The 24794-nt window shown below is 43.3% G+C and overlaps 1 protein-coding gene across 3 annotated transcripts in view; it reads left to right on the forward strand.

Moving 5' to 3' along the window:
* The window catches only part of FBXO9 (F-box protein 9), a 303722-nt gene that overhangs the window by 61693 nt on the left and 217235 nt on the right, over positions 1–24794 (forward strand). For all 3 annotated transcript variants that reach the window (XM_030198962.1, XM_030198961.1, XM_030198963.1), the window contains exon 3: positions 560–718. In XM_030198962.1, coding sequence (XP_030054822.1) covers positions 560–718 — 159 coding nt within the window. The remainder of the gene's footprint in view (positions 1–559; positions 719–24794) is intronic.

Raw genomic sequence — 24794 nt, forward strand, 5'->3', positions numbered from 1 at the left:
TGCGTGGGGCAAACACAAAGGAAATCCTGTTTAGAAGGAATGGATCCACGGAATCTTAGCGGAGATTGGGTGGCGACGCCGGTAATCAGGAAGCAAAATCAGTGCAGGGTAGACTTCTACGGTCTACGCCCTGATCGTAACTGAATAGATAGTTAGGGGCTTGAGTGTAAATTTTAAGGGGCTTCGACATTAGCTTCAGAGTTTTTAGTACAAGAAGAGTGTTGGGCAGATCTCTACGGTCTGTGCCCTGAGAATGGGCAAGGACAAATCAAACAGGTATACATATAAAGTATCGCATACCTTGTAAATGAGTTTATCTTGTTGGGTAGACTGGATGGACCGTACAGGTCTTTATGTGTCGTCATTTACTATGTTACTATGAGACGTATTTCAAAGCACTTAGACTTACAAAGTTCCATAGTAACCTATGGAACTTTGTAAGTCTAAGTGCTTTGAAAATGAGCCCCTATGTTAATTACTATGTCAAGCCAGTGGGGAAAAAAATGAAATGTACTTATTGGTTATAGTACATTTATGAGAGCTCTTTTTTCCTTTCCAGGCAGAACTGCAGATGTTTCGTGCTCAATGGATGTCAGAACTTACCCCAGGTGTGAGTTCTAGTGGCTTGGAAAACCGTCCACGCAAAACTTCAACAAGAGGCCTTGGAGGAAAGGTCACAGATACCAAAGCAAAGCAAGAACTAGCAAAGGAGGAAAAGGTAAGATGGAGAGAGCACATAGAATTGCTTTCAGCCTAGAGGATTTGCAGTAAAATCACCTTCTGCATAAAGTTAATACAGTGGTTCTTGGTACACATTTAAAAATTGTATTCTTGGTTTTTAATCTGTTGGTGAAATTCAGAAAATTGCTTTGAACTGTCTTGGGGTTGTAAAAGCTATAATTGGAATACAGCCTAATTTCTTTGGTTTAATTTGTCAGCTTTGTTTGCTATCAGCGTGCCTCACATAGCCTGTTTCCTCACAGTTACTATTCCAGAATTGAATGCAGAGTGTCAGCGATAAAGGGTAAGAGGTGGGTGGGTAAAGATTTGGATTTTGCTCCTGCTTTCCTCAGTAGTTCAAGGCAAGTTACATTCAGGTACAGTAGATTTTTCCCTGTCCCCAGAGGGCTTACAATCTAAGTTTTGTACTTGATTACTAGCATGCCTAAGGTTACAGGGAGCAGCACTAGGATTTAAACCCTGGCTTCCCTAGTTTTCACTCCACTGTTCTAATCAGTAGTCGGCTACTGCACTCCAAAAATGTTCTTATATGACTTGAAAGATATGTTCATCCATTGTCTAGAGTCATTTTTTTCCCGCACTTTCTTTATTTAGCTGGTAAATAACAGCACAGTTAGGAGTGGCCTAGTGGTTAGGGTGGTGGACTTTGGTCCTGGGGAACTGAGTTCGATTCCCGGCACAGGCAGCTCCTTGTGACTCTGGGCAAGTCACTTAACCCTCCATTGCCCCATGTAAGCCGCATTGAGCCTGCCATGAGTGGGAAAGCGCGGGGTACAAATGTAACAAAAGAAAATGTAGAATAAAAGACGTTAAAGAAGAGAGGCAAGTGCAGTGGTCTCTTATCTACGCACCCCCACTTTGAGCAGCAGCAGTGGGTAAAAATTCAGATACAACAAATTCGAAAGTAGGAAGCAATTGCATGTAGCAGAAAATAGATTAAATGAAACCAAACAATAGTAAAGCATCAAGAATTGCTATAAATCAACAATATAAAACAAAGAAAGAAAGAAATCCGCAATGTAAACATCATTCTTCGCTGTTTAAGTGTCATCTAAGTTCCTAAATGGATTGAAAAAGTTTATACTTCAGGGTTTCTCCATATCTAGCATCCTGCCACTCTAATGAAACATAGCATACATCAACCACTTCTACTGTGTAAACTGTTGGCCCTGCAGCCAAGCTAGACAGCTCTCTTAGTCTGTGTAGCTGCTTTAACAGAAACTGAGCCCACCACCTCCCTTTATAAAATAAGAAACGTCAGGTGCAATGTGATTTGGACGTCTTTGTTTTGGTCCATTTTCGAATAAAAGACGTCCAAATATAAGACATCCAAATAGAGGAGGAGTGGCTTAATGTTTAGTGCAGCGGAATTTGATCCTGGCAACAGGGGTTGCAATTACCACTGCTGCTCCTTGTGACTTTAGGCAGCCAAATGCACAAGGGGCATTTTTGGATATGACAATCTAAGTCTGAATTTGGACGTTTTTTTGTAAAATGTCCAAAATCAGTACAGGAAAGGTCATTTTCTACAAAAAAAAGTCTCTTTTCTTTTGAAAGTGCTGTTTGGAAAAATGTTTGTGATTTGGGGAGTAAGGGGAGGTGATCCCGAGTCCCTCCAGTGGTCATCTGGTCATTTGGGGCACCCCTTGTGTGGAGTAGAGGCGTAGCCTAGTGGTTAGTGCTGCAGACTTTGATCCTGGGGAAGTGGGTTCAATTCCCACTGATGCTATTCGTTATACAAACAGGTCTAGCTCAAAACGTCTAAGTTTTAGTCTTGGATGTCTTTGTTTTGTTCCATTATTGTCTTAGAAAACGCCCAAGTCCCCGCCTTGAACATGCCCCCGGCACGCCCCCTTGAGATTTGGACGTCCTTCTGACGGACTTCAGAGAAAGATGTCCAAAATGAGGTTTGATAATACTGATTTGGACGTTTCTGTGAGATAAACGTCCAAATGCTGACTTACGCCATTTTTGGACGTCTATCTCTTTTGAAAATGAGCCTGATAGTGCAAATTTAAAATTTTTTAACTTTTCAATGGTATCAGATAAGTGATCTGTGGAACTTCCTAGAAGAAGTCCATATTGGATGTGGTGAGGGTTTCTCAAGTCTAAATGCCTCTACTTAAACAGGCTTATTTTCCTCCAAATGCTAAACGTTTGTCTATGGTAGAGGAAGGCAATATAACAGGTGATTCATTGGATAGAAGAGAACTGTCAGTGCAAGCATGGACACTGGGATGCTGTATTATCACTTCATAGTGCTGATAGAGTTTTTTTTTATTCAAGATCATATTTAAAGTTCTTAATGTTGCATTGTGAAGGAAAGTGTTTCTGTTTGTCTTGTGTGAGACCCAAAGAAGGTGAAGACAATTTCTGTTAAATCTGGTGTACTTCAGATAGGAAGGATTTTTTTTCCCTTAAATATTCTTGTAAATGCATAGTAGTATTCTCATATGATTTTTATTTTTAGGAACCTGACTATCTCTATTGTTACTAAGAAGGCTGTGTCTGGCGCTGTTATATCAGGAACTACTGAAGATAGATAAATAATATTTGACTCTGCATCGCTTATATGTAGATTAATTATTGATGGCTTTCCTATTTGATTTAAATGTCTCTTATTGTATTGGGTCTCTCTTTATATGGGACGAGTATTTTGTTGTTTCGTTTGATTATGGGTGTTTTTCTAAATTTGGGATGAGTGTATATATTCTTTCTGCGAGGACAAGCAGGCTCCAATATTCTCACAAGTGGGTAGACACTGATCCACATCGCCCAGTCCGGCATTTATGCCATAGGAAAAAACAAGAGCTTTAAGGAGCCACTGTGCATGCTCTAGTGCCTTCCTGCCCGCTGCGCTAATGCGACTCCCTCACTTTCATTTTCTCCATGTGAGAAGCAGCTGTCTTTTTTGCTTGCTCCTCACACGTCTGGTCAAAGCTAATCCACAATAGGACACTACCTCCTATCCTATGACTCTCCAATTTTCTCTGGAGTCTTTCATGAGGTACTTTGTTAAACACCTTTTGAAAATCCAGATACACAATATCAACCGGCTCACCTTTGTCCACATGTTTGTTCACCTCCTTCAAAGAAATGTAATAGATTGGTGAGGCACAATTTTCCTTCACTAAATCCATGTTGATTTTGTCTCATTAATCATGCTTTGAGTATGCTCTGTAATTTTGTTTTTTATAATAGTCTCTACCATTTTGCTTGGCACTGACGTAAGACTCACTGGTCTATAATTTCCTGGATCTCCCTGGAACCTTTTTAAAAATCGGCGTTACATTGGCCACCCTCCAGTGTTCTGGTACCACGCTCATTTTTAAGGATAAATTACATATTCTATATAATAATTCTCACCACCAACATTCTAATGTGTCTTCCTGTGTCCATGGCGCCTTCGGAGTTGCTGAGCTGGGCTCCGTAGCCAGGCTGACGTCACTCACAGCTGATTCCCAGGCAGCTGAGCTAGGCTCCGTAGCCAGGTTGACGTCACTCACAGCTGATTCCCAGGCAGGGGGAGGAGTAGGGTCGCTGGACATGGGTGGCTGGAGGGGGGGCAGTGGGAGAGGAGGGTCGCTGGACATGGGTGGCTGCAGGGGGGCAGGGGGAGAGGAGGGTCGCAGGACATGGGTGGCTGGAGGGGGGGGGGTAGGGGAGAGGAGGTGGTGGGTGGAAGGGGGGCCTCAGCCATAAAGGGAGGGGGGCACTCACTCACTCTCTCTCACATACACTCTCTATGACACACTCTCTGCCTATCACACTCTCCATCTCTCACACACACTGTCTCTCAAACATACCCTCGAGGAAAACCTTGCTAGCGCCAGTTTCATTCTGACAGAAACGGCCTTTTTTACTAGTTACTAATAATAGTTCCACGTTCATTTTTCAGTTCTATCAGTACTCTGGAATGAATACTATCCGGTCAAGGAGATTTGCTAGTCCTTCAATTTGTCAAAATTGCCACATTTCATTCAGTTTCTCCGACTCGTCAGCTTCGAATATCATTCTGTCACCGGTATCTCTCCCAAATCTTCCTCGATAAAGACCGAAGCAAAGAATTCATTTGATCTCTCCGCTATGGCTTTGTCTTCCCTGATCGACCCTTTTACCCCTCGGTCATCTAACGGTCCAACTGATTCTTTTGCCGGCTTCCTGCTTTTAATACCTAAAACATTTTTTACTATGTTTTTGCCTCCAACGCAATCTTTTTTTCATAGTCCCTCTTTGCCTTCCTTATCAGCGCTTGCATTTGACTTGACATTCCTTATGCTGTTTCTTATTATTTCAGTCGGTTCTTTCTTCCATTTTCTGAAGGATTTTCTTTTAGCTGTAATAGCTTCCTTCACCTCACTTTTTAACCATGCCGACTGTCGTTTGGTCTTCCGTCCTCCTTTTTCAGTACGCGGAATATATTTAGCCTGAGCTTCCAGGATGGTGTTTTTGAACAGCATCCATGCCTGATGTAAATTTTTGACCCTCGAAGTCACTCCTCTAAGTTTTTTTTTTTTTTTTTTTTTTTTTTTTTTACCGTTCTCATTTTATCATAGTCTCCTTTTTTAAAGTTAAATGCTAATGTATTTCCTGTGTATACTTACTTCAAAGCTGATATCAAATTTGATCATATTATGATTACTGTTATCAAGCGGCCATCACCATTACCTCCCACACCAGATCATGTGCGCCACTAAGGACTAGGTCTAGAATTTTTCCTTCTCTCAGCTCCTGTACCAGTTTCTCCATAAAGCAGTCCTTGATTTCGTCAAGAAGTTTACCCTCCCTAGCATGCCTCGATGTTACATTTACCCAGTCAATATTGGGGTAATTGAAATCACCCATTATTATTGTGTTGCCCAGTTTGTTTGCATCCCTAATTTTCTTTAACGTTTCTACATCTGTCTGTTCATCCTGGCCAGGCAGACGGTAGTACACTCCTATCACTATCCTTTTCCCCTTTACACATGGAATTTCAATCCATAGGGATTCCAAGAAGTGTTTTGTTTCCTATAGAATTTTTAATCTATTTGATTCAAGGGTCTCCTTAACATACGATGCTGCCCCTCCACCAATTTGATCCACCCTATCACTATGATATATTTGTACCCCGTTATCACAGTGTCCCACTGGTTATCCTCCTTCCACCAGGTCTCTGAGATGCCTATTATATCTAATTTTTCATTTAGTACAACATATTGCAAACTCTTCCATCTTGTTTCTTAGGCTTCTAGCATTCACATATAGACATTTCAAACTATGTTTGTTGTTCCTATTTACATCATGCTCCGTACTTGACAATATTAATTTGCAATCTTTGTCTGATTTTTATTTTTATTTAAGGACACCTGATCTACTACAGTCTCTTTTTGCAGTCTCACTATCATGATACCCTATCTTTCGTGTTTTGGTGGTATCTTTGAAAGATACCTTATCCCGAACCATGCACTTTTGAGCGACTGTCAGACTTCCCCCAGTTTCTAGTTTAAAAGCTGCTCTATCTCCTTTTTAAATGCCGATGCAAGCAGCCTGGTCCCACCCTGCTTAAGGTGGAGGCCATCCTTTCGGAATAGGCTCCCCCTTCCCCAGAATGTTGCCCAGTCCCTAACAAATCTAAAACCCTCCTCCCTGTACCATCGTCTCATCCATGCATTGAGACTCAGTGGGGTGCGGCGCCTGCTCCCCTCAAAGCTGTTTTTTTTCTTCTATGGTATAAATGCCGGACCAGGCAATACGAATCGGCATCTACCAAATTGTGAGAATATGAAGCCTGCTGTCCTCGGAGAATACCTGCTACATGTAAGTATCTTTGTTTTACCTAGATGCTATCTGCACAAGTTTAAGTTGCTTGATTGTGTAATTACAACCCTGTAAATTAAAAAAATGAAATTTATAGTAGTCTGATAATGAAATAATTCCATTGTTTGTAAATAAAAGCAATTTTGAAAAGGCTGCATAGTTGTCACTGATAGTTGTGGTCTCTGAAGCCTAAAAACATAATGACAGATTGAAAATAGGTAAATGTATCTTTAGGCTGGAAATCGTACAGTGATGGAGGAATATTAAAAGAGAGTAATTGCCCCTGCTTATCCAACAAAGCTCCAACCCTTTTCAGGCCATGATTGCACCAAATATGAAAAATACTCGGATCTATTCCAAGGTTACCTACAAAAATAGTAAAGGAATATGTAGGCAGCCGATGGTCAATCCATTCATAATCATTTCCAAGTAAATCGCATTTAATGCCAAATCATGTGTGTCTGAAATTGCTGTTCCTATTGGCGTGTTTGGGCATGTAGCAAATAGGTCCTGGACATAGGATACAGAATCTGGGCCTTTAACTGCAAGGTCTTTAAAAAAATGCAGTTCCTTGTAACCAGTCTTGGACATGCTTCAGACCACAGGCTTTGTTATAAAGCTGGATGTCTAAAAGGCCCCATCTGCCCTTCTGCTTAGGCAACATCAAGTTTCTCAAAGGAATCCTTGCCTTTCTCCCACCACAATGAGAATTCCTGAATGCCTGGTACATCTAGAGTTGTTTTAAAAGTAATTTTGCTGAAAGATGGGTATGTCTGCAGGTTCACTAGGAATCCAGTTTGCCTGCTGATAATATGCTTTTCTGCATGTGTGAGGATCTTCATGAGAAAGCAATTAGAGTATAAAACTCCTAGAGAAGAACACAGTAAAGGTTTCCTGACTATGCTAAACAATATATTTGTGGTTTAATATCTAAAGAATTGATATCATTACCACAATACTGCCACGTGGCTGTTGCTATTACTGTGACCGTTTAACAAATCCCCCTAGTGGTTGAATAACAGATGTAGGCATTCTTGTGGTGGTCCTAGCTCAGTACCATTTTTAAATTTGATGATTTGCTGTCCTAGATAAGAACAACAATAGACAGGAAAAATACATGTTCAGATTAATTTTGTAGTTTTTTCACTTTTCCCTGAATGTGAGAAGTAAGATCTTCTCCCCTGTGTCCCTTCAGAATAATGGCTAATTTTGCTTGTAACATAGTAACATAGAAGATGACGGCAGATAAAGACCTGCATGGTCCATCCAGTGTTCCCAATATGGATACAGTTCTTAAATGGTTTCTCTCTTATTTCAAGACTACTGTTATGTGGTTAAATATGTTCCTTATTCGCATCGCCTTTTTTGGGGGGTTCCCCAAGGGACATTTCTTGCATCAACTCTTCAATCTTTTTCTCTCTCCTCTCATTACTCTTATTCAAGGGTTAAGTCTTAGCAGTTATGTCTTTGCAGGAGATTCCCGTAATTAATTTACACCAATCATGTCAGACCCAGTCTTATGCCTTTTTTAAATTCTGCATTTGACAAACTTGGCTTGTTTCTAATGGCGGGAAACTTAATCCTAGTGTGGATTTTTCACTACTCCCTCCTTCCAGAGCTTCAGCTTTGGGTTAATAATATCCTGATTCCTCTCTCTAATTGCCTTAAAATATTAGGCTTTCATATTAATTCATTTTTAACCTTAGAGAAGCAATAACCACCTTGAAATTGGGTAAAACCCCAGGGCCTGACGGTTATGATGGCAGATCTTGTGTCTCCGGTAGTGCAGAGGAGGTATCAGGAACAGATTCATTGGGTGGATGGGTACTTATAAAAATAGAGCTCACATACTTTTGTTCCCTATGCCAGGGAAGGATTTGGAGCAGGTGGAGTTCTATCGCCCTATCTTTCTTATTAATCAAGATATGAAGTTATTAACAAATAAGTTTAGTGATGCGGCTGAATCGGGTCCTCTCTAAATTGATTCATATGGCTCAAACCAGTTTTGTACCAGGTCACTATGTCTCAGTAAATATCATCAGAGTTATCTTGGTCCTGCAGTCAATGGGAATTTGCCTGGTGGCTTTGAGTTTAGACGCAGAAAAAACTTTGATAGGGTTGATTTGGAGGTGCTTGGATTGGATCATGGTGAGATGGGATAGGACCCTCCTTCTGTTCCTGGATACGTATTTTATATGATAGATCAGAGGCACAATTATTGATTAATGGGGCTCTTACAAACACCTTTTTTTATTGCAGAGGGGGACATGGCAGGGGTATCCGTTATCCCCTGATTTTTAGTTTAACATAGGAACTCCTAGCCCAAAAGATATGTGCCTTCTCAGAAATATGGGGTATTTATCTAGGTGACCATGAGCAGCATATACACCTTTTTGCAGATATGTTGGTCTTCCTAGGGAGACCGGATTTAGATCTGGAGAACCCTTACTGCGCTGATCACACCATTGGTAGTTTTTCAGGTCTTAAGATAAGTGTAATAAATCTGAGTATCTGGGGGCTAAGGAGGTTAAATCTAGGGTCTCTCTCAGTGCCCCTTTGGGAAATTAATGGCGCTATGAGGCACCCTGGTATACGGCTTGCGCCAGATTTGCAACGTATTTCACTTGGAGAAAATTTCAGATGCGTTATGTGTGTCGGAAGGCTCTTCCGCTCTCCTTGATGGGGAGAGGTATGCGCTTTTTGAAATGGTGATGTTACCCTCTTCTAATGGTACCCTTTTGGGTGCGCCAGAGGGAGGAGAATTTCTATAGGGGAATTTTGCAATCATTTCTATGGAAGGGTACAGTTCCTAGGATGAGCTATACTAAACACCTTGGATAAGCCAAAGAGGGGGTTTAGGAGTGCCTGATCTTCATATGTATAATGTAGCAACATTAATGTACTGGATTTGAGAACTGGATGCTGGTCAACCCAGACAGGCATGAGAAGAGCTTAGTTATATGCTTTCAGAGTAATGGGACTTTATGACTCTATTCCATATAGCACAAAAGGAGGAATGTATAGAACACTTGGCTTATTGTGCTCCTCCTGCAAAGTGTGGGGTTGGTGATGTACTGTCTGGCAGTTGTCCCACAGGTTTCCCCCTTCGCTGTTGCTGGCAATCCTGACTTCTGGCAGGGACTAGGGCTTCTAGGTTGAAATAATGGGTGCAATAGGGTGTAAAATACTGGGGGAATTTATATTCTCCGAGGACACGCAGGCTGTTACTTAGCGTTAGCAGCAGATGAATCTAGAAACTTGTGGGGTTGTGACCATCTACCAGCAGGTGGAGATAGCGCTGAACTGCACTGTCTTATAGGATGGAATGCTGTTTGCTCAGTTAGTATTCTGTATCTCCAGCAGGCAGATGAACGGTCTCTCACAAGCTCCTGGTCTCATCTGATGGCTCCTGTTCTGAGTCTCTTAGTTCAGTAGAGCTTTGGGATTCGTGGCTGAGTGGTGTCGGTTTTAGGGGGTACATCTGGTGATCTGCTCAAATCTGGAATTGTAAGACAATATCGACCAATGTTTTTTTAATGTGTACATTTTGTATTTGCGCATAATGGGCCCGATTCTATATATATCGCCTAAAATTAAAGCACATTAGACAATTACTCCTGATATTCTAAATACCATGTGTATATCTACGCATGGTATTTAGAATATGCTTAGACGTAGTTCATGCGAGTAAATCTACGTGTGTCCATTTACACCATCGAAAAGCTGGTGTAAATCCCTGCGCCTAGATTTACATGCACTGGTCCATATTTTATAACAAAGCATGTAGATTTTGGAACACCGACAAAATGCCAATTTCCACACCCCTAAGCATGCCCATTTTTGCTGTGCGTGTTAGAATTTTTAGGTGCAGTACATTACAGAATATGCTTAGCAATGTACGTGCGTAAATGTCTGATTTTTGCCAATTAATGCTCTTTATTGCTTGTTAAGATCAGTTAACGCTTAACAGCTTGTTAAAACAATCTACATGCGTAGTTCTAGAATATGCATGGAACTGTAGGTGCACTATATAGAATTCGGGGGAATATAGCAAAACATGTAACTGGATTCTACATGCTTTTTTGCAGATTGTAATAGCCAACATCTCTCAGCATTATATACTTTTTTTTTTTTAATATGCTTGCTTCACTGCTTTATTTGGATAACCTCTATAGCCTGTCCCTATACTGATAATCGCAAAACTTACCCCATAGGAATGCTATTTTTTAATTTTTTCAGATGATGACTAGAATAATGCAAAATAGCATTCCTATCTGTGTGTTTCCTATACACCTGAGTATCAAATTCCCTTCATCACAATGAGTTAAAATATCAAGGAATTCAATTTGGTGCTCCCCAATATGACTCACAAACTTGATATTATGATCACAAAGATTTAAATATTACAAAAAATCATCCAAACAGGACCTGTTCTCTAACCATACCAGAGTGGCCTAGTGGTTAGGGTGGTGGACTTTGGTCCTGGGGAACTGAGTTTGATTCCCACTTCAGGCACAGGCAGCTCCTTGTGACTCTGGGCAAGTCACTTAACCCTCCATTGCCCCAGGTTCAAATAAGTACCTGTATACAATATGTAAGCCGCATTGAGCCTGCCATGAGTGGGAAAGTGCGGGGTACAAATGTAATAAAAATAATAAAATAAAAATAACTTTGTAACTTTACTACAGTATTATTGTAAGCCACTTTGAGCCTGCTATCAGTGGGAAAATGTGGGATACAAATGTGATAAATAACCAGGTCCCTCTCCCACTCTTCTCCCCTCTTCAGCCCTTCCTCCATTCGAGAAAAAAATTTAAAAAGTCCACAGCCTTAGCTGCAGGAGAGATACTGGTTTGGACCAGTATAAAGGGTTTAGTAATGGAGAGAATGTGAGTATGCTTCCAGCAGCACTGAGTTCGACAGACAGAACTCCTAAATGCTGCTCTCCTAGGGTGATCTTTAACATTTCTTTCACCTTTGGGTCAGTTGTGGTTTTACTTTTCTTTGCAGTGGCTTGTACAGTTGTCAAATGCATTTCCCGCTGTGGGAAGTGGAGAGCACCTCTGGGGCAGGTGGCTGTGCAGGCTGTCTTCTGACAGAGGGGGCCGTGTTTGGGGAAGCCTCGTTAGTTCTCTACGCGCGGGAGAGATGCGAACTCATTCTCCACATGAGGCTGAAAATGATCTGGCAGCCTTTTTTTACAGCAGCGTGATTTGGGAGCAGTGCTACCAGCTGCTCCTTTACCCGGCACTGCTTCAGAGGTCCTTACACAGATGTCATCCACTCCGGTGGTGGGATCTTCTGACTTGACTTTTTTTTTTTTTTCTTCCAAGTTAATTCTGCTTCTCCATAATGCCTACATGTTGCAGAAGTCTGGTAGGAGAACTGATAATTACTTTTTAGCTCAGCCTTTGGAGATATTTGGCTTGTTCCCTGCCTCAGTTTCCACTTATGGATTCTGCCCCAAAGAGGAGGCGTTTGCTCTCTAGCTCAGAATTAGGGTCTATTGTTCCCTTGTCTCCCTGTCATTCTGAGGGAGTCGTTTCAGGGCATTCCCTTTCTGCACAGATGCAGGAGGAATTGGAGGGCGAGCTATTTACAGAGGAATCTGTCAATCCCACCACAGTGCGGATGTTTAATAAGGAAGAGTTGCCTTCCCTTATACTACCTAAGGCTCTCCAGGTTCTTAATATTTCTTCTTCTGATCCTGCTACACCTGTATCTGCTAATCTTAAAATGGTGAACACTAGAAGACCGCTTCAGACTTTTCCAGTGCATGAGGCTATGCAGAATTCAGGAAGTAATTTCTGCTCGATGGGTCACCCTGGACATTGCCCTTCGAATGGCGGCACCTATGTCGCGTCTTTACCCTGTTTCCACGCCTGACTTGGAAAAACTATATTTGCCTAAAGTGGATTAGTTGGTGGCAGTCTCCAAAAGGGCACACAGCCTGTGGAGGGTTAAGATTTTACTTATAGTTCCAGAGTTGGTTAAATGCTGGTCCTAGTGTGGGGCGCCAGTGAACAGCATCAGGGCAGTGTGCCATGTGTGTTAGTGTTCTGAAATAGCCTATTTAGTGTTCTCATATTCTTAGATACCTTTCATTTAGAAAGCTTTGAGTCCCCTCAATTGTTTTTCACAGAGAGCTGTTACTTAAAATCCCTGATAGTTTTCCTCATTTCTTTTGTGGAACATTTTTGTTACCAGACCTCTATTTATATTAGCAGTACTGATGGAGTTTAGTCAGGTTTAGTGCTATTGGCTCCGAGTTTCTGTGAGAAATCTAATATAATAATTTGCTCCTCCAACATTCCAGTGTGTCTCACTGGGATCGTAACCACCTGCTGACATCACTTCTTCAACGTTCTCCAACAACGTTTTCTTTTTTATTATTATTATTATTTCTTTATTCATATATTTCAATATATCGTCACAATAAGTGAATATGCAATCGGCATTTATACAAGAGGCAAAAAAAAAAAAAAACCATAAAAGGAAATATCATTAACAGCCTTTCTGTCCACAAGTTTAGGAAATTTGGAATCCAAGAATTTAGAATTTAAAGTAAAACATATAGCAATAATTACGGACTAGTGGTTGCAACCTCTGGTTCAGATCCCAGCCTGCATTTAGGGAGGGCACACAACATTCAATTCCACTCTAGCATCTAGAAATTGTTTTAACTGTTTTGGGTCTACAAATTGAAACTGTTTACCCTCAAGCCTTACATTACAATAACAAGGAAAACGTAATATAAAAGTTGCTCCCAGTGCCCACCACCCTAGGGCGGAGTTCCAAAAAGGCCCTCCGTCTCATCTGTGTAGGCCTTGAGAGATCAGGAAAAATACGAATTTTTGAGCCCAAAAAACAGATTTTCTAAGTGTCTCAAGGAAAGCCTTAATACGGCATTCCTATCAGGCTCCAGCACAAAAGTAACAAGCAGAGTCAACCTCTGAGTAATTATCTCCAATGAACTTTCAAGGAAAGAAGTAAGATTCATTCCTTCCCCTGCAATCGGGGGATTTTCTTCCACCACTCCACCACTCCTGATGTAATAAGCCCGAGTAAGGGGAGGCAGTGAGTCCTTATCCATTCCAAGAATATCAATCATATATTTTTTAACCATGTCCAAAGGGGAAATTAAAGGCGATTTGGGAAAATTAAGAAACCTGAGGTTAAGTCTTCTAGCCTGGTTTTCCAGGTACTCCAATCTTTTATGTAGGAAATTATTATCCTTAACCAAAGCCGTTTCTACAGATCCCATTTCTTGAATTTTAGTATTCACAGTTTCCAAATCTAAGGTTTGCTGTGCAGTCTTTTGTGCCTGAAGCAGGGCAGCCTCAGAAAGAGTCTTTATGTCAGAAGTATTCATTTTTGAAGTAGTTTGCATAGAAGTGTGAATGCTGTAAACCATATCCCATAGTGACTCTAATGTCACAGTTGCTGGTCTATTCACACCACTAATGGCTGGAGAAGAGTGAGGTTGATCTTCAACACGAGCAAGTTTAGAAACTATATCCTGGGGCAATACCTTTGAAGCTGATTGTAGCAATAGTTCTCGGCATTGAGATTTAGCCTCCGTTACTGCAGACACTCCCTCAAACAGGTCGGGCTGAGCCCCTTCGGCTTCCTTCCCTGTTAGAGCTGCCAGCAACTCCCCTCCAGGCTGGGGTGGAGCAATTCGTTCCACGGGGCTCAGGGAAGCCCCGTTTCCATTCTCAATCGACGCCGTAGCGCCGAGATTTGCAGAGGGGGTCGAAAACCCCTGAGGACCCGGTTGCTATCTGAAAAATTGCAAAGTTGTCTGCCTCGTCGCCGAAGAAGTCACAGGAGCTGAGGGATGTTCCTTCACTTTTCCCCTCCGTTTCCCCATGTTTGATGAGGTGACAGAGGCACCGAAGAGGACCTACAGACAGAGCAACTTCCAGGAGCTAACAAAGGTGGCGTCCATTCACAGCGCCATCTTAGATTCGTCTCCTCTCCTCCAACAACGTTTTCCTCCAACGTTCTCCTCCAACATTCCAATGTGTGTCACTGGGATTGTAACTAACTGCTGACATCACTCCTCCAACGTTCTCCGTCCCCCCTCCCTCCAAGTTCCATGGGACCCTGGAACTGGGAGGGAGGGAACTGAGGGACAGAGGGAGGGGGGACCCTGGAAATGGGAGGGAGGGGGACACTGGAACTCGGAGGGGGGGAGGGAGGGAGGGGGCCTGGAACTCTGAGGGAGGTGGAGGGGGCAGGGGAGAGATTATGCACATGGATGGATGGAGGGGGCAGGGCACAGAGGACGTTGCCTGCATATGGATGAATGCAGGGGAGAGAGCATAATGCAGGGGAGGGAGGGGACAACCCTGGAACTCAGAGGCAAGGAGGGAGGGGACGACCCTGGAACTCGGAGAGAGGGAGGAGGACAACAACCCTGGAACTCGGAGGGAGGGAGGGGGACAAACCCTGGAACTCGGAGGGAGGGAGAGGGGGACAACCCGGGAACTCGGAGGGAGGGGGGACCCTGGAACTTGGAGGGGGGAGGCCCTGGCATACACTCTCATGCTCACACACACACTCTCTCACAGACACACTCGCACCCAGTCTCACTCTCTGTCACACACACTCGCACAGTCACTCTCACACACACTCTCTCAAACATACACACTCCAAGGAAAACCTTGCTAGTGCCCGTTTCATTTGTGTCGGAAACGGGCCTTTTTTACTAGTGTTACATATTGTTACTTTCTGAAGCTAGTACACTCTTCCCTGGTCTCCATGGTAACCATGGAATCTCAATGCTGCTATGGTGGCATTTTCTCCAGGTGCAGTGTTAACTTTAAAATAGCTTTATTCTGGAAGGTGACTGGCTTTCAACCTGAAGGTCACAGGTTCAAGGCTGGTTTCTGCATCATATTAAAAGCAGTGGAACTTGGGTCTATTTCAGGTGGGCATATTTTACTTTTTTCACATATTGTTTGCCTTGACAAGCAGTTTATTGCATGGCAGGGACATCTAACAGTATGCTATAATGCTAAAGATTAGCAGTGTTGGTTTTCCACAGCAGCTCTGCTCTCTAGTATTGCACACTGACACTGGCCAAAACTATTGCATACTAGCTCCAGCCACCACTATATCAGCAGCGTCTCTAGCTGTATGTCAGTGTCTCTAAATGCTTCTATTGCACTTTTGCACCTTTTCATTGTATTGGACAGCTAGCGATTACAGAGCTACTTCAATGTAGAGAAATAGCTTAGTGGTTAAAGCAACCAGCTGAGAGTGAGCACAGAGATCTAGATGTTCCTTGTTCAAGTTCCACTGCAGCTTACCATCGGTAGTACGCAATGGAACAAACAGCCATATTCTACTAGCTCTGGCTCTCAGCCACTCTAATTAGTTCCAATTCGCAGCTATGCCAGCCAATTCTAGTGCACAGCCACACCAGTCAATTCTTGACCCTTTCAGCAAGAAGATAACTCTGGCTTAGGCATTGGACAGCTAATATGGCTTCTAAATCACATTTAGCAAGCTACCTTTACACTTTAGTTTTGGAGATCTAAAGTTGGTTAAAGACATAGGGGATTTCCAGAGGGCGTCTAAAGATTCTTTAAATCCTCTGTCTTGTTTTAGGTTTCGTGAGGCCAAGTGCTACAGGGCAGGGAAATCTAACTTTCAGGGTTTCCACTTCTACAAAGACAAGTTGCCTTTCATGCTGACTGAAAGAACTGGGCTTCAAACTCCAGGTCTACCAGTGCCTTCTGCACATCCCAATGATGGGGTCTCTGTTCACTCCTCGGGTATCATAGTAGCAGGACACTCCTCCAGGTTCCGTGAGGAGTGGACCAAAGTTACCTCAGACCAATGTATCTTGGAAATACTAAAGCAGGGTATGAACTGGAGTTATTCTATTCCACTGCAGATTTTTTTCTTGGAATCTCTATGCAAACTCCAGCCCAAATATCAAGCAGTTTCAAGCCACCTTACAATTCTTCATTTAGGCACTGTCGAGACTGTCCCCAGTTGCAATTGGGGAATGGGAAGTTATTTCATTTACTTTGCAGTTCTAAAAAGGGAGCTTCCTTCCACCTGCGTTTGGACTTCAAAATAGTCAACAAAAGTATAAGGTTCAACTTTTCACAATGGGAACATTGCAGTCTATAATAGTTTGTGTAGTAGGGAGAGCTTCTAACCTCCCTGGATCTTAATGAAGCTGCTTTCATATTCTCATTTCTTCTTCCCACAGAAGATTTCTGTGATTTGCAAATATTGGAGAACATGGAGGAGTGGCCTAGTGGTTAGGGGTGGTGGACTTTGGTCCTGGGGAACTGAGGAACTGAGTTTGATTCCCACTTCAGGCACAGGCAACTCCTTGTGACTCTGGGCAAGTCACTTAACCCTCCCATTGCCCCAGGTACAAATAAGTACCTGTATATAATATGTAAGCTGCATTGAGCCTGCCATGAGTGGGAAAGCGCGGGGTACAAATGTAACAAAAATAAAATTATCAATTTATGACCATGTCATTCAGCCTTTCCACATCACCAAGAACATTTTTTCAAGGTCATGGTAGTAGTGGCAGCCTTCCTTCACAAGAATGGATTGCAGGTTGATCCATACCTTGTGATTGGCTGATTTACGACTCTTCCTTTCAAGAGAGTCTACAGGTTTCATCCAAGATAGCTACTCTTCTTAAGTCCTTAGGGTTGGTATTCAATTTCACCAAGAGTCAGTTGTTTCCAACACAAATCTTGGAGTATCTGGGAGTGATGTTTGACATAGGCTTAGGGAAGTCATTTCTTCCTGTTGCTTATTAGCAAAAGATTCACACCCAGGTTAAGTTCTATTTTCCCTACCAGGTCCTGGTGTCTGGGAATATATTCAAGTTCTGGGGACAATGGCTTCTATCTTGTACATTTTTCCATGGGTCATATTCCACATCGGACCACTTCAGAGGTTCCTTCTCAACTGTTGGTCTCCATCTCTCTTGGACTCTCCAAGCCAAGCACAGCCTTCCTCTGACAATTCAGAATTTCTCTCTCTGCAGGTGGTTGTCTGCAGCTTGTATGCTGCTAGGGCATGCCTTAGCTGGGTGTGACAGATTTCATATTTCTTCCAGAAGTCCGTCTCGATTATGGCCTGCATTGGCTCCAAAGACCACCAAATTGCCCACCGAGAGCATCATTCATGAGCTTTCAGCACAAGCAGGTACTTGCAGAGAAATTTTCTGCTCTTCTACAGGCCAGTGTGGTTGAACCTGTACCACTAGAGAAAGAAGGGAAGGGATTCTATTCCAGGTACTTCCTTGTGCTTGTGCCCAAAAAGATGGGAGGATTTCGCCCCATCCTAGACCTAAGGGCCGTGAACAAATTCCTGGTCAAAGAAAAGTTCAGGATGATTTCCAGGGGTACCCTTCTTCCCACGATTCAGGAAAATTATTGGCTATGCTCGCTGGACTTAAAGGAGCCTATACCCACATTCGATGCTTCCCATTCACAGGAAGTATCTTAGATTCTGCATTGGGAGACACCAGTACTAGTACTGCATACTCAGTGGTATGCTGGTAAATGTTTAACAACAGGCTCTCTCCCCGGTTCACCTCTGCGCCCCCCCCCCCCCCCCAAATTGCAGAGCTGGCTATAGCTGGGGAGAGAGCCTGGGGGGGGGGCAATGCATTACTCTCTCCGGAAAAATTTTTTTAATGATCCCAGGTTCTAATCTAATTCATGTTTAATGTGGGATAAAATGCCATAAATAAGTAAATAAATATAAACTTTTAATGTTGAGCACCTGATTCTCAAAGTGGACATATTCCAAGCAGTAAAATGAAAATAAAATGATTTTTTCTACCTTGTTGTCTGGTGACTTTTGTTTTTCTGATCATGCTGGCCCAGTATCTGATTCTGCTGCTATCTGTCCTCTTAACTCCGTTTCCAGGGCTTCCTTTCCATTTATTTCTTTACTTTCCGCCTTTCTTTCTTCATTTCTTGCCCTACATCTGTAAGTAAAAGCTGGGCCCTCTGCAGACTTGACTGTCAGTGGATCCAGCTTCTGCCTATTTTCTCCATCCATGTGCAGTTTTTCTTCCCTTTTCCTTTTCCCTCATCTCATCTCCTTCCTCTCCCTTCCCTCTCCTCCATCCATGCCCCAGCATTTTTCCTCTCCCCCCTTTACCCATGTCCAGCATTTCTCCTCTCTCCCTTCCATTCATGTTCATCTCACTTCCTCTCTCTTCCCTCCCCTCCATCCATGTGCATCTCCTTCCTGTCTTCCCTTCCCTCTCCTCCATCCATGTCCAACAATTCTCCTGTCTCCCTCCCCTCCCCTCCATCCATCCATGTCCAGCAACCCTCCTCTCTATCCCCTGTCCTCCCCTCCATCCACCCATGTCCAGCAACCCTCCTCTCCCCTGCCCTCCATCCACCTATGTCCAGCAACTCTCCTGTCTCCTGCCCTCCCCTCCATCTACCCATGTCCAACAGCTCTCCTCTCCCCTGTCCTCCATCCATCCATATCCAGCAATTCTCTTCTGTCCCCTGCCCCCTCTATCCTTCCATATCCAGCAATTCTCTTCTGTCCCCTGCCCCCTCTATCCATCCATATCCAGCAATTCTCTTCTGTCCCCTGCCCCCTCTATCCATCCATACCCAGCAATTCTCTTCTGTCCCCTGCCCCCTCTATCCATCCATACCCAGCAATTCTCTTCTGTCCCCTGCCCCTCCATCCATCCATACCCAGCAATTCTCTTCTCTCCCCTGCCCCCACTCCATCCATCCATACCCAGCGATTCTCTTCTCTCCCCTGCCCCCCTCCATCCATCCATACCCAGTGATTCTCCTCTCTCCCCTGCCCCCTCTATCCATCCATACCCAGCGATTCTCCTCTCTCCCCTGCCCCCCTTCCATCCAGCCATACCCAACGATTCTCCCCCTGCCCTCCTGCCTCCCATCCATGTCCAGCGATTCTCATTCGCCCCATCCTCCCTCCCATTCATATCCACCTGCCTGCCCTCTTCTCCACCCCAACATCCCCCTTTTTCTTCCTGCCACAGTGCCACCCTGCGTGGTTTAAATCTTTTTTATTACCTCCGTCGAAGTGGCCACGTCACTGAAAGGCCTGCCCGTCTCTAGCCTTCCCTTCGTGAGTTCATTCCCTCAGAGTCCCACCCTCGTGGAAAGAGGAAATGATGTCAGAGGGTGGGACTCTGAGGGAACGAACTCACGAAGGGAAGGCTAGAGACGGACAGGGCTTTCAATGACGCGTCCGCTTCGACAGAGGTAATAAAAAAGATTTAACCTCCCAGGGTGGTGGGGGGCAGGCGCAGGCAAATAAGGGCTGTGGGAGGTGAGGTAAGCGGGGTAAGCATGGCTTATGGCGCCCTCCTGCCATGCTTACCTCGTTTACCAGAGCCGGCTCGCCGGGCAGAACAACCGGCTCGCAAGGTCTTTAAAAATTTAACAACCAGCTCTTGTGAGCCAGTGCGAGCCGGCTCCAGCACACCACTGGTTTACACCCCAACACAAATAACAAAATTTTGATATACAGATTCCGCCACACAAATCCTGACACCATGGTCCATCCTCAACCACTCAACCCCTTGCATCCCTGCCCAATACAGACAAATTCTGTCACCCCAAAATGGAACAGCTCCTGATACACCAACTGAGATGTTCCTTTTTGGGGTGACAGAAACCATAACACGCCTACACAGGTACACATTAATCTCCCTCATCTCTTCCCCACAGAATCCGACAAAATCTGACACTTCAACATAAATGCACAAACCCTGGCATACTTTCTGAACACAGGCACCTCTTCTTTTAAAGACTGCTAAATATGCATATATTACATGTGATCAATAAAACATTTGCCAGCTATCTTTAACCACTAGCCCTTCAAACAACTAAAACTTCAACATAGGCATTTTCTTTCTACAGCAGTGCAATCCTGGCCTCACAGATCATAATATGTAAAATAGACATCAAAAGAAATAGAAGACAGTGAGAGCAGGCAACAACATGTACTTGTGGGAAGCAAATGGGAAGGGAAATTTTGCACAGAGCCCCAATCCTATTTGGGAAAAACTTTCCCTGCACATCTCTCTTGCACCAAGAAAGAGGGAGCCCCACCTATCTTGCTATTTTCCCATATTGGAGGGAGCCAGACAGATTTCTAGGGCCATAATTTCTGGAGATGGGCTTGCATCATCAGAGTGCCACTGATCACCCTCCCCCCCAGGATAGCCATTAGAAATGTTTCCTAATCTGCATGCCCTCCACCATGCAACAGTATCTGAGGCACTGGAGGGTCTATTCAGCCTCTGCCCAGGCAGGCAGGGAGTGAGTGCAAAGCCCTGAACCAGCAGCCTAGCTGTAATTGTAAACACCTTTGCCCTTTCTGCAGTCTGGTCAGACTCCCTGCTGCTTCCTTTTGCATCAGCTGCTTGCCCTCCCATCCTGGGCTAGGTTCAGGCCAGGGTTGTAAAGCCAGGCAAGCAAAGGGGAGACACTCCCATGCACTTAAGAGGACTGCTGCACACACAAAACCCATGGGGGGGAGCGAATCAGGGAACTCAGTGCTGACTTCCGTTCTATCCTAGTCTGATTTTCTCTCTCTTCTTACTTCGCTCTCACTTTCTCTCTCCTCCCTTCCTTCCGTCCTGTGGTTTCTCCGAGAGTGAAGCTGCAGATGGAGGTAGGACACATCTGGTTCCCTCCATCTGCTCCAAATCTTTCCTTCTACTGGGTCTCATCTTTCCCATGTGTAACAGAAGTTGCAACAGAGGGAAGGGGCTGGCTGGAGAGAGCCTGTTGCAATCACTGCAGACAGAGCTGGGTCCCCGTTTTAACAACTGGCTCGCAAAAGTTTGGAAAAGATAACTACCGGCTCTTGCAAGCCGGTGCGAGCCTGCTTCAGCACACCACTGTGCATACTGCCATTTGGCCTCTCATCAGTTCCAGGATATTAAGTATCTAGCAGTAGTTGCGGTGTATTTGCACAGATTGGGAGTTGTATATGTTTCCCTATCTGGACAATTGGCTGATCAAGAAGAGGGGGCATCAGAGTAAATACGCCTAACTATTTGGGTGTTGGATCTCCTATGGTTCATCATAAACTGCCCCAAATCCCACCTGTTCCTGGACCAGCAATTGGACTAGATAAAAGCCTTACTTGTAACATTGCAGGCTTTGGCTTTTCTTCCACAAGCGAGAACATAGACTTTAATCAACATTCGTTTTGCAAGTCCGAAGAAGCAAGCAGGTCACAGCTCAGCAAATGTTGAGATTGATGGGTCATTGATGGGAAAATCAAAATGTGAAAGTGCCAAACCCCTTCGTGAAAAATTGCATTGGCTTTCCATCAAAGAACGCATTGCCTTCAAGGTTTGCACTCTGGTCCACAGGATTATTTACGGCGTAGTTCCTGGATACATGTTGAACCTAATAAATCTGCCACCCAGAAACAGTACCAGTCTGTCTCGAACTTACTTAAATTTAAATTATCCAGACTGCAATGGTCTTAGATACAAATCAACTTATGCATCCAGCTTCTCTTACATAAGTACACAACTGTGGAACTCACTGCTAAAACATGAAATCAATTCATACCCATCTTAACTTCAGGAAGTCACTGAAAACCACCTTGTTTAAGAAGGCCTACCCCTCAGACCCAACTTAATTTTCTATTTCCTGTGATACAGCAAAACTATGGACCGTATTGGACTTTTATCGTATCTTTGTTGCCTTACAGTATTATGTAAGCCACATTGAGCCTGCAACTAAGTGGGAAAATGTAGGGTATAAATGTGTTAAATAAATAAATAAATATGGCCTCTTCAATGCATGTCGCACCCAAGATGACAAAATCAATACAAAGGAAAGAAAAATCATAACAAACCCATATCACAAGAGAATAGACCACTAAAATCAACACAATTTCGAATACCGGAGACCCCTACCAAAAAATTAAAGTGGGATACATAAATGCCAGATCTGCAGTTAACAAAACAACAATAATAGCAGATTGGATAACGTCAGACAATCTTGACCTATTATTTATTACCGAAACCTGGATCCACGATCAAAAGGACCCCATAATCCTAGATCTATGCCCCCCATGCTACAAAATCACCCACTGGACAAGAAAAGAAAAAAAGAGGCGGAGGCATAGCACTAATCCACAGATCCCACTTCACCGTAGAAACCGTAGCTGAGTCCATAACACCCGAACTTGAAATCGCCTCATTTAGAATCCACCACACAACCTTGCTTGATCACCTAAACTGTGTATTTATTGTTTTACAGACCACCAGGGAACTGCCAATCACACTTCATGGACTTTATATCAAACACCTGTGTATCTAACTCTAACTTACTTATAATAGGTGACATAAGCCTACACCTAGAAGACCCCAAATCTACCAATGCATGTGAATGCATGGAATTCCTCCAATTATGGGACCTTAATTGGCCACAGATGCAACCAACCCATATTAAAGGGCACACACTCGACCTCATTACATATAAACTGACTTCTGATCTGAACCTACACTATCAGACACAAGATAGACTGAAATTCCCATGGTCAGACCACCACAAATTAAACCTATCCCTACATGGTGAAGAAAAAATCACACCATACACATGAACGTACAACTTACATCACGAGAGACAAGGCAAACACTAAAATATTTTGCACAGATATACAACAATGAATCTCCTAAATTGGGATAATAGATGCAGAAGCATATTAGACGAAATAGCACCACTACAAACAAAAGCCTCACATAGACACAATTTGACACCATGGTTTAACGAAGAACTGAAAAAACTAAAAAACACAAACCAGGAGGCTTGAACAAGCATGGACAAAAACGAGAGATGCACACACCATTCAACACATGGAAACAAATGCAAAGAAAATATAAATATGCAATAAGACACACCAAAAGGTCTTATTTCAAAACCAGATAGGACCAGATTACAAAGATATGCATAAATTATATCAACTTGTGAACAAACTACTGGATACCACGCCGGTCACCACAACTAATACAGACACACCATCTGCAGACAAACTCGCTAAATACGTCGATGAAAAAATTACATACCTACACACTACATTACCACAGAACTCCACTGACATCGAAAAATTCATGGACAGCATGGACCCAATCCATGGTGAATAACCAACAGACCGAATCTGGACGAACTTCGCTTTCCTTACCGACGAAAGCGTAGCTCAAGCGATCAACAGGTTCGCCAAATCCCACTGTAAACTGGACACATGCCCCAACTACCTAATAAAATCAGCCCCTCAACGCTTCCTAGCAGAACTCACATCACACCTAAACTACATGCTGCAACATGGACTCTTTCCTAAGGACAAAGGCAACATACTACTTACCCCAATACCTAAAGATCCAAAGAAAAAAGCAAACGAAATCACCAACTATCGCCCGGTAGCATCCATCCCCCTGGCAGTCAAACTGTTGGAAAGCATGGTATCCAAGCAACTTACCGACTACTTAAACAAATTCTCAATATTACACGAATCACAATCAGGATTCCGCTCCAACCACAGCACCAAAACAGTAATAATCATTCTCCTAACCAAATTCAAACAAGAAATTGCAAAAGGTAAATGTATACTCCTACTACAATTCGACATGTCTAGTGCGTTCGATATGGTAAACCATAAAATACTACTAAACATCCTAGAATATTTTGGGAACGGTGGAAGGGTACTCAGCTGGATTAAGGGCTTCCTGACCACAAGAACATACCAAGTGATATCAAATTCGAATATCTCACCACCATGGAGACCAGATTGTAGAGTACCCCAAGGCTCACCGCTATCGCCGACCCTCTTTAATCTAATGATGACCCCCACTAGCCAAATCCTTATCCAACCAAGGCCTCAACCCATACATTTATTAAGACGATGTCACGATTTACATCCCGTTTAAACACGATCTAACAGAAATAACAAACAAAATCGAACTCAGCCTGCAAATCATGAACTCATGGGCGGATGCATTTCAACTAAAACTCAACGCAGAAAAAACACACTCTCTCATCACAATACAATAAGAACAAACCAACCAGTATAAACACCTCAGATTACACTCTTTCTGTCTCAGACAGCCTGAAAATTCTCAGAGTCACCATCGACCGAAACTTTACTCTAGAAAGCCAAGCAAAAATTACAACAAAGAAAATGTTCCACTCAATGTGGAAACTCAAACGAGTAAAACCTTTCTTCCCGAG

This window comes from Microcaecilia unicolor, chromosome 3 (genome assembly GCF_901765095.1).
Source record: "Microcaecilia unicolor chromosome 3, aMicUni1.1, whole genome shotgun sequence".
NCBI classification, from domain to species: domain Eukaryota; kingdom Metazoa; phylum Chordata; class Amphibia; order Gymnophiona; family Siphonopidae; genus Microcaecilia; species Microcaecilia unicolor.